The sequence below is a fragment of the Zea mays genome, chromosome 3 (assembly GCF_902167145.1).
Source record: "Zea mays cultivar B73 chromosome 3, Zm-B73-REFERENCE-NAM-5.0, whole genome shotgun sequence".
Taxonomy (NCBI): Eukaryota; Viridiplantae; Streptophyta; class Magnoliopsida; order Poales; family Poaceae; genus Zea; species Zea mays.
Window position 1 is genome coordinate 55,946,618 of NC_050098.1, and position 10,144 is coordinate 55,956,761.

At 43.1% G+C, this 10,144-nt stretch overlaps 1 protein-coding gene across 2 annotated transcripts; it reads left to right on the plus strand.

Moving 5' to 3' along the window:
- The first annotated feature begins 5,404 nt into the window (after positions 1-5,404).
- Positions 5,405-6,969, plus strand: LOC103650109 (uncharacterized). Of its 2 annotated transcripts, none has more exons than XM_008675767.4 (3): positions 5,405-5,727; positions 5,941-6,025; positions 6,136-6,969. In XM_008675767.4, exons 1-3 carry the CDS (start codon positions 5,710-5,712, stop codon positions 6,744-6,746), a joined length of 714 nt encoding a protein of 237 aa, XP_008673989.1. In that variant the 5' UTR covers positions 5,405-5,709; the 3' UTR covers positions 6,747-6,969. The 2 variants fall into 2 exon arrangements, with proteins under 2 accessions (XP_008673989.1, XP_008673988.1); XM_008675766.4 differs by having other exon boundaries at positions 5,421-5,727; positions 5,938-6,025.
- Positions 6,970-10,144: the final 3,175 nt, after the last annotated feature.

Genomic DNA, 10,144 nt, shown 5'->3' on the forward strand with positions numbered 1-10,144 from the left:
ACAGTTTATAGGAAGCTCCAATGCAGGAATCCCTTGCAGGACCGCCATCGCAGCAAAATCCTCCCGAGGGCCTCCCTACACTGACCACTCCCCTACTGCCCTTGCCCCTTTCGGGTAAGGTAGTCCTCCACTAGCTTTCCTAATTAATCAGCCAATGGCGTCCCATTATACCCTTGTGGTAGCACTGTTTTCCCGGGTGGTCGCTCCATGTTCCAATTAACATAATGATCTTATCATGAACAGTAAATAACAACGGATAACAAAAGTGTAATCATGAATAATGTATCTTCATACCCAAAACCACATAAAGCACTAGCAAGTACTACCCAAAAAGTTCAGTGGTAAACAAGGTATAAAGATAGACAAACTAGGGTAACCTATTGGGTCTCATCAAAATTAACCTATGCAGATCATTATGATTAATCAGAACATGGCTGGGTAAAAAGAAGTGATCAAGGACACAACTTGCCTGGCACTTGAGATTCCAGGTACCAACTTTGCTTTTCAGATGACACGTGTCCTCGCGCTAGTCGTAGAAATACAAACAAACATGGTATAGGTAAAATTAACATCACACCAAGCATGTAAACAAAATACACAGAAATATATTCTACATAATAAAATAAAATCCTAGGAACAGAAATCATAATTTTTGGAGTTATAGAATTTAAGTTATGGATTTTCAAAGGTTTTATGTGTTTAAAATGGGATTAAGTGGGAAATAACTTTTCTTATTGTTTTCATGACCAAACAGAGGCTCTAAGTGATAAAGAATAAAATTACAAAAATTTAGAAAGTGGAATGGATTATTTTGGAGCCCATATGAATATTCTATGAATTATACAAGTTCTGGGGTTTATTTTTATATTAAAAATCTAATTTCTAATTCATTTAATCACTTTAAAACAGCACTAGGCTGGGGCTCATTTAAACAGGAACATAGGGGGCTCGGGATAAGAATCCAGAGACCCAGTGCACAGTTGAGTATGGATGGTGGGTTGATTTCACTAAAGCCCGAGGGCTCCTTAAGTAAAATGCCAAGGCCGAAGGGGTATCGGCCATTGCCAGCCATCCGATTAGAGTTCTACGGATCGGATTGACCCATGATCTTTTATGAACCGGTACAGAATAATCACCACAGGATTGAGGATCAATGGTTTGGATTTACCTACTGAACGTTGTGCTCGATTATGATCCAACGGCCAGGGATTAACACCCATCCGGTACCCACAGATCTGATGAGAGCCGTTAGTACCAGATCGGACGGCTCCAACCCCATCTCCCCCACCCATTAACTGATCTACGGCCACCACAATCTCTCCTTTCTCTCTCTTTTTCCGGCCACCAGGCAGTAGTGCCAGCATTGCAGTAGCGGCGGCGCCATGGTCGAGATTCACAGCAGGCGCCCAAGACTTTTCCGAAAGCGTGGTACAGGTAGATTACAAGGGCAGCACGGCGAATGCAATGAGATGGTTCTTACCGGAAGTGGTGGCAGGTACGGGGCGACCACGACTGCGTGCCCGCCAATGGTGTTCTGCGACCCACCGAGGAGCAGAGGGGTACGGTGGAGCAGGAGCTTGGGAATGAGGGTGTGGATTTGCTACCATGGATGAGCACGACGTCAAGAGCCAAGGCGCAGGGCAAGGATGGTCAGGTAAGCAGAGGGAGTTCCACTGGCGACGAGGGAGGATCGTGCCGGGGGGTCGACGGCGAGGCTGGCCTACCATGGCGCCCGCACTCTCTCTCTTTCAACGCTACCTAGCAACTCGATGTTCTAGGGGCTCGACCCTGGTGTGGTTCGCGGCGAGGCCGCACGACGTGGGACTTTATCCCCGGAATCAGGTGACAACAACCCACCTAAATCCTAGGGGAAGACTCCGAGCTGGCATCTTCGTAGTTTCTGTTGGCGCTCCCCGATTCTCTTGGGGAGGTTGACGATGCCAGACAGGTGGGTCCCTCGGCTAGAGAGAGCGGTAGCAGCACGCGAAGCGTACCGGCTGACAGGCTACCCGGTTGGGCCGAGTGGTGGAGGGAAGTCGTGGGCTAAAAGCAAGGTTAAGGCCCAGTTCGGTTAACACTTTATTCTTTCTTTTTCTTTGTTTTGTTTCCAATTTCAAATATTCAAGCTAGATTCAAATCCCTATTTTGAATTCCACATTTCAATTGCCCAGTAAAATCTCCCTGTGAATATGACTCCTACTGTTTGGAATAATATTATTTGTTTGATTATTATTATTACTTTTCCATTCTTCTTAATCTTTTACCCCTATATTTTTCATAGCTCGAATTTGAATTTGAACCTAGATTTGTTTTTTTAACAGAAGTTTGAGTTCTATGCACAAACAAATAAATTCTAGCATGATGCACAAAATTCATGTGTTTATTTGGTTTTTTTTATTGGTTATTTGACTACTTTACTTCTCCTTAAGTGAGAATGCACAAAGAAAAATAAAAAGGAATTCAAGGAAAAATACCCACTTATTTATTTAACTAATCATTTTATTTTATTACTATTTTTTTATACCAATTTTGGGCTTTACAATCATTTTTCTCACTCACTTCCCTTGAGGCGATCAGCAAGATTATCCAACATTTGTTTCTCGGCTCTAGCCGCTTCCCATTCCCTTGCATCCTGTGCTCTCTTCTCATCCGCCGCCTTCAACCTCCTATACTCTGCACGCTTCGGGCTGTCATAAAAGGCAGATTTTGCGGCCCTACGCATGTCACGTATGCGATCGTTGATGTACGAATCAACGAGCTGAGATCCACAACACATCTTCTGTCCCATTAGTCTCTTGGACTCTATTGTGCGCATCACCTCTCCTTTCTCGTCGTAACTCTCCCAACTGCATTTCCTCGTCTCCTACAAAAAATAGTAAGTACCGCTATAACATTACAGATGGTGCAAACAAATAAATAAATACCAACCTCATCGTAATCGACCATATGTCCACAAAAATATCCAACACCAAGCTCGGAAGGAACTAATCCATACTTAGCTTCAATACCACATTTGCAGAGTACTGGATCAAATTTCAACTCTTCCGCCCACTGATTTTTTTTCTTTTCCTTTACCTCTGGCTCTGGCCAATGGGACAAAGGACCATACAACCACTCTCTGAAACGACACTTACATTACGCCACCCGTATGGCTGCAGGAGAATAAATTAGTAATTTAATAAAAAAAACTAGTTTATACATTTAGCGTATCAATGGGCTCACATAATCAATGTTCGGACACACGAACTGCTTCTCATGGTCTTCGTCGATGACAGCACGGTCTCCACAATCGCATCGAGGCGGTGAGTCCATCCGTCTTTCTGTTGCTACCTCCTTCTCCGCATCCGTCATTGGTGGAGGATTCGGGGGAGGAGGTACCCAACGCTTAAAACAATCATGACTAGTCCTTCCACTCAACCAATTAGCGAAAAGAAGATATCGAGGGTCAAATTTATTAGGACCATCGATCCACTGGAAAAAGAAACACCTCAGGTGCCACTAAAACAATGGAACGAAGCACTATTACACATCTACAAAATAATAAATGCGAACAAAATTAAGTCACAAGTCATAAGCTACGTACGTCAAAACCGCCACAAAGGTAGAAGCAGATAGCAGCCGTGTCTAGATGTTTGGATTGACATACCCAAGCCAGTCTGCCACAGTCACAGTTAGGCACGGGGAGTTCAGGAGGAACAGGAGCATCCTTACTAGATACGTCCGGATATAACTCCCGAGGACGACCTCTCTTCTGCCACAACGCCTCTCGGTACATGTCTTTCATCTAATAAATGATTATAATTATCACTTGTACCTAATATACTTTATAATAGGTTTACACAAACTATCAAATAAAATATACTCAACATATTAATGATACTATATATATTATGAGCAACTATGAAACTAATAATCGAAATGATAATATAATAGGTTTACATAAACTATCAAACTATAAAACTATGAGCAACTATGAAACTAACAACCCAATATACAAAAAGAATTAGTTGGGCACCATACCTTGGTCTACGAAGTGAACCAACTCGAATCTTTGAATCCAGTAAATTTTGACGAAGTTTTGAAATGAGAGGAAATGTGCTGCTCTCGGCCAGCAGCGCGACCGTTTTTATAGGCCTCCGTAGCTCGGCGCCAAGATCTGTGGCACCGAGCTACGAGGCCGCATCGGCGCCGCGTCAGTGCCATGTCAGCCCTAGACGCAGGGAGCCGTTGCTGCCATGTCACACCTCGGCGTCATAGGATGTAGCACCGAGATGTGTTACCTCGGCGCCATAGCCTATGGCGCCGAGCATCGAGTCCAAATTTGCATATAAAATTTCTGGGGGTCCAAACGTAAATATTTTTCAAAAGTAGGGCTGAAAAAGAAAAAATTCGGCCCGGTCGTCATCCCCTATCTGACCTTCAGCTCCAAAATCCAAACTTCATCAGTTGACCACCCCACGGCTTATCTATTTTTCTTATAAGCTCGATAACCTTTCTACTCAAAAATAAAAAATAATTCGACTAAAAAAGATTATGAGTACATGTATATTTCAAATGGTAGCTCGTTTCAATAATTTTATTTTTTATGAATCTTATGCTTATCCAAGACTTTATTTAGTTTGACATATATTTTATGTATGCTATGAGATTACTGTTACGCCCCGTTTGGATCACTGGAATTGAATTCCATTCTAATAATAGTAACTTAGACATATATCAATTAAGCTAATTCACTTTTATACAAAATATATTTGTATATTATTATTAGCAAGATGTCTTAGGTATTTATGTGTTACATTTTTACTATAGAGAAGTAGAACGAAGAGTGTCATGTAAGTTACAGATTAGAAATAAATTCTAATCATGCATAAAATCATTTTCTATCCTTCACCCTATGAATTTGAGATAGACTTATATACGAACTTTGGAAAGTGGTGGAATGCCAAATTCCAAACTAAATAAGTTATTTTATTGAGTGAATTCCAATTCCTTTAAAATGAAGGGATCCAAACGCCTCGTTATGTAAATATATAACATATTACGATATTATAAATAACAAATAATTAGACTTTGTACAATATTATATATACAAGATGTTTTTAACTCTGAATAATTTTGAATACCCATATTTCAGACATTGGGGCCGACACTAGATAGGGATAAGCGCACTGGAATCTGCCGATGGGGTGATATTCGCGTCCGGGAAAGTTGGGGGCTGTTGGACGGTTGATTTTATTTTTTTCTCCCCTAAGACGAGGATTGTGACCAATGTTTTAAGGAACTATAGGAGATGAGTGACAACGTTACGAAACTGCTGAGTCGCCCCGCTACAATTAACCAGTTGCATCCGCTGTCCTATTGAGTTTATTGAAACCAATGTAGAAATGTTCTTGGTTGGAACCGCTTGCATGTGACTGCAACTCTATGGAAAAGAAGCGGCGGAGCTCATGCGAGATAGAGCCATCTCCATCTAGCTAGGGAGAAGAACCCTCTTTTCACTTTTTTTCCGGTGATTCCTTGGGTAACCCACACAAACCGACCACCAAATATTCCATCCCAGCACCACCGCCCGCCACAAAGCAAATGCGATATAAAAATGCAACTCGTTGCATGGCCGGTGGCCTGCGCTAAGGTTTCTCCGTTAGCTACAACTCTTTGCATTGCGGGCAGAGAAGCCCGAAACCAACTCTAATCGTCAGAGCTTCGATAATGACTGCAAAATCGGAGGTTTGTGGAATCTCAGTAACCCAAGCTCTCGTTGCATTTTTCTTGGCATGCATGCTAGTGAATCGAAGAGTGTGGTTTAGATCCATTCAGGAATGCCTGGTGCATCTGTATGCACAACATCATTAACCTCCAAAAGGACACGTTTTTGTTTGTTTGTTTGTTTTGCATGCATGGTGGCCGCAGTACTAATCTATATTTGTAAACCTGCAGCAGACACCACGAATAACGGAGCTGCATGTAAGGGTGGACTGCAACGGCTGCGAGAACAAGATCAGGAAGGCCCTGCGTGCCATCGATGGTAAATAAAACCCAATTCTAACCTGAAACCTAACAGCTACATGTGACGAGCATGATATGATCTTAATTACAAGTTATTAATGGAATAATGGACCTGCACCGTACGTGCAGGTGTTAGCGAAGTGTATATAGATCAAGCAAGCCACAAGATCACTGTGGTCGGGATGGCCGACCCATGGAGGATGGTCAAGGCCATCAGGAAGGCCAAGAGGGTCCCCACCATCTTCTCCCACACCGACCCGGCCGCCGCAGCCGAGGCTGATCAGCCGCCGCCTCCCGCTGCCGAAGCCGAAGAAGCCGAAGCCAAAGGGGAGGCCCAGGCGCCAGCGCCAGCGCCACCACCTCCCGCCGACCCGCCAGCAGCCGGCGACAGAGCAGAGGAGACCGCGCCAGCTGATACGTCCGCGCCGGAGGAGCACAAGGAGGCCAAACCGGCAGAAACCCCGGCGGCTGTGGACGCCACCGTGGTGGTGCGCACAGTACGTGACCACCCGTACGGGTACGGCGCTGGCGGCCATGGCCACCGCATGTGCAGTGAGGCGAACCACCCCGTAGACAGCTTTTACAGCCACCATCGCCCGACGAGCCCTTACGTGGCCGAGTACGGCGCCGGCGGCGGCTATGCTGGCTTTCCGGTGCAAGAAGGCAGGGGCAAAGAGGATGCCATCAATATCACTTGTATGTTCAGCGATGAGAACCCAAACGCATGCAGCATAGCGTAAGATCCATGTGTTTGCAATCTGCTCAAGGAATTCCTTTCTGCATGATTGATGCCAAAGAAGGTTGCATAGCTGCTGGCTAGTGCCGAGGGGGACAGATCATCATGTAGGCTTTAGCCTACGTACAGCGGCTAGTGTGTAGCTGCTGTAATAAGGCTTGGGTTGATGTAATTAAAAGGGTGAGAAAGGTAACAGAATGGGAACAATAAGATGCTTAACTTGTGCACATAGTCACTGTGGGAGACGATTTTCCTGGCAATCGCCACGGTTTTCACTACGCCCTTCATGCTTCTCTAGTCCTGTCTCAGAGAATCTATAAAGTTGTGGTCCTTTGTGTGTTTACAAGGAAGTGGCACAGGTGCTCCGGTGTTTCCTGACCATGTAACTTCTTGTCCCGTCTAAAAAACTCTCCAAGGAACAAGTAGTAACATGACAGGTGTCACAAAATTAACTGGGTCCGGGATTAATTTAATCATCAAACATAAACTATAAAAACCAGATCTACTAGCAAATAATATAAATGACACTAGTACAAAACAGATCCAGAAGATGTCAAAAATCAACGTACAAAAGGTAAACAGACATCAGATCTATCCAAAAGATCTGGATCCGGATGAACAGAAAATGCAGATATACTTACAGTGCTTTCAACGAGTGACGATGAGAAACACGAGCAGACGTGAGGCGTACTTCCCAGAAACCCGATTCGTTGGCACCCGTGCATGTTCTCGAAATGTCGGTGTCGGTTCGAAGACACCGCTCTCCCTTGATCTGCTGCACGACAGATGAAGGGATGACAGGACGATGAAGCGGCGACACAGAGAAAATGAGGAGAGGACGAGTCAGTTGTTTTCCGTGTGCCCTCTGACTAAAGGATGTCCCCCTTTATAGGTCACGGCAACTTGACGGATTCGATTTGTTAAATTCCAATAACTGCCCCCCTATAATCTCTCTACGTGCAACCGCACGGAGTTCACGCAGTGCACGCCAAATTACTCTCAGTTGACGTGGCAGTGTAGGTATGGTACTTAATAACTAAACAAATAAAAGGCAAAAAATAAACTGTTGTTTAGAACACGTCACTCATCGTCACAACTCGCAAGTCACAAGTTAGGGATGTTCCTAAAATATCCGACTTATATCACAAATCTAATATTTAACATAGATATACATAGAATTTAAAGCTAATTTTTGGCAATATTATTAAGAATATTATGAAGTATTTAAATAATTTTTTGTATAATTTTTTTATGTACATTATTTTCTCCTTACAACAAAAAAGGTGAAAAAAAAACATCTGAATCCGTATTCGGATAGACATCTGAATTTTATATCAATTATGTAAAAGATATATAACGAATTTAATGTTTATTTTTTATGAAGATTAATAGCCTTAATGCTAAAACCAAGAATATAAATTTACATAGCAAATTTTATATGTTATTTGTTCACAATCGAAGAAAAAAGACCAAAAATTTGACATCCGAATAAGTATCCGGATCCATCCCTATCACAAGTCACGTGTTAAATTCACGAAAAACGTAAAATACAAGCGAGCGCGCACCTATGGTCAGTTCATAGCAGCCTATATAGCCCTTTGTGTGTCACGTGTGAAGAGTAGTGCACACTCTCACTTATAAATTGGTTATCTCCTACCTGGATAAGCAATATGGGACTAATTCCCCTCATGCCATCCCTAAACACTACATTGGCTTCCTTATATGAACTGGCCACCCACAAGTGGGCTAAATAGGCCAAATACCAATAATCCCCACCAAAGCCAAGGTCTTCAATTGACTCAATTTCTACACTTTCATATACTAGCTTTACAGTGTAGACCTGATACAGGTTGGGCTACACCTTGCATTACATGATTCACCCATCATAATTTTGCAATGGACAAAGCCTTAAATTGCTAGTCTTGTGTAAGTAGGTTTCACCTATAGGCATCGCTGATACTAGGCCGCCTGAAGCCATGCCTCTGATTGGAGCGATACAGTCATTCTCCTGTGTCTTTTAGTGAGTTTATTTGAGATTACCCACATCTCATAGACCGCGAACTCGCATTCAAACTCACATAGGTGTATTCTTACAAGTGTACCCTATAGGACAATACATTACCTTTTTGGCCTTAGAATACATTAAGATAAAAGTCAACCTTCTTTGCAGTATCGAGAGTACACATCTTTTGTCGGGAAACGAGTAAAATGGCGTACTCCCCTATTATATAAAACAATTTGTTCTTCACAACATCTAATTCACGGGATATCCGATCACATAGTGTTGGGGGCCTTCGGCTTCCGAAGGTCCTCAAAAACATGATTTAACAATATTTCTAGAGTATGATACATGAACAGGTATCTTCGGACTTAGGTCATAACCACAATATGGAGAAGCACAAAGAGTACGAAGGATGGCGCAGAGACGAAGCTATGCGCAGGGGAGCTTCGGCGTGATAGCAGGAAGGGAAACCGACTTAAAGGGGAAAGGCTATTTAGACCCCGATGGATTACTATAGAGTTATTAGCAAATGTAAAGGGCATGGGTGTAATTTTACATGGGCTGCGTCCTGTGCCTATAAATAGATAAACAGTGCTCCCGTACTATTCACGCTGACTTGGCATTTTGCTTTTGCGTCACACTTGTACTTTTGTCTTCTTTCAAGCCGAAGGTACATTTATAATTCGTTCTCATTTCTATTCTTTTTCCATAATAATAAAATAAAGACGGGTTAATAATTTTATTTTAGTGTTCATACTTTATAAGAATCCTTCTTCATTATTTGTTGTGTTTATGAAGGTATGTCCTTCATTACCTTCGTCCGGAATTCATTATATCCCAAGGGAAATAATGCTTCGAAGGACGAAGGACCTTAACGTTTAACAATTTCTGTGTTGCCTTATTCTTAATTCATAGCATTTAAGGACAAGTCCCCAACATTGGCGCCCACCTCCGGTGAACCCTTTTCGACCACCTTCGGCACGCATCAACCTTCGTCATGCCGCCAAAAAAAGCTTCAGCGACAGGGGCTGCCGTTCTACAGCCACTGGACCCGAACCAAGAGGCCCTTTCTCTTCGACAGGCCCGAAGCCAGAAGAGGAAGGCCACCAGTCCAACACCCCAAGAGGACGAGTTGGACCAAGAGATCAGGAATATGGAAATGCTTCATCAGCAAGTGCAAAAGAAGAAGGAAAAAATGGCTCGGCTAGCTGACCTACAAAGGCAGATTGACGAAGCCACCGAAGAAGTACGTCATCTTGCTCAAGATGAGCAAAATCGAAGGCCCCAGCACAGAGAGCTGCACCAAGAGGGCTTCTACAACGAGGATGAATGGTATGAAGATTTCTATCATGGAAATTTTTCTTTTGATAATGCTTCTCCTCTATCAGCAGAATTGCAGG

Coding starts and splice junctions, on each gene's coding strand:
- LOC103650109 (XM_008675766.4), top strand. Junction 6,026..6,135: donor GGCCCTGCGTGCCATCGATG/GTAAATAAAACC, acceptor CCGTACGTGCAG/GTGTTAGCGAAGTGTATATA.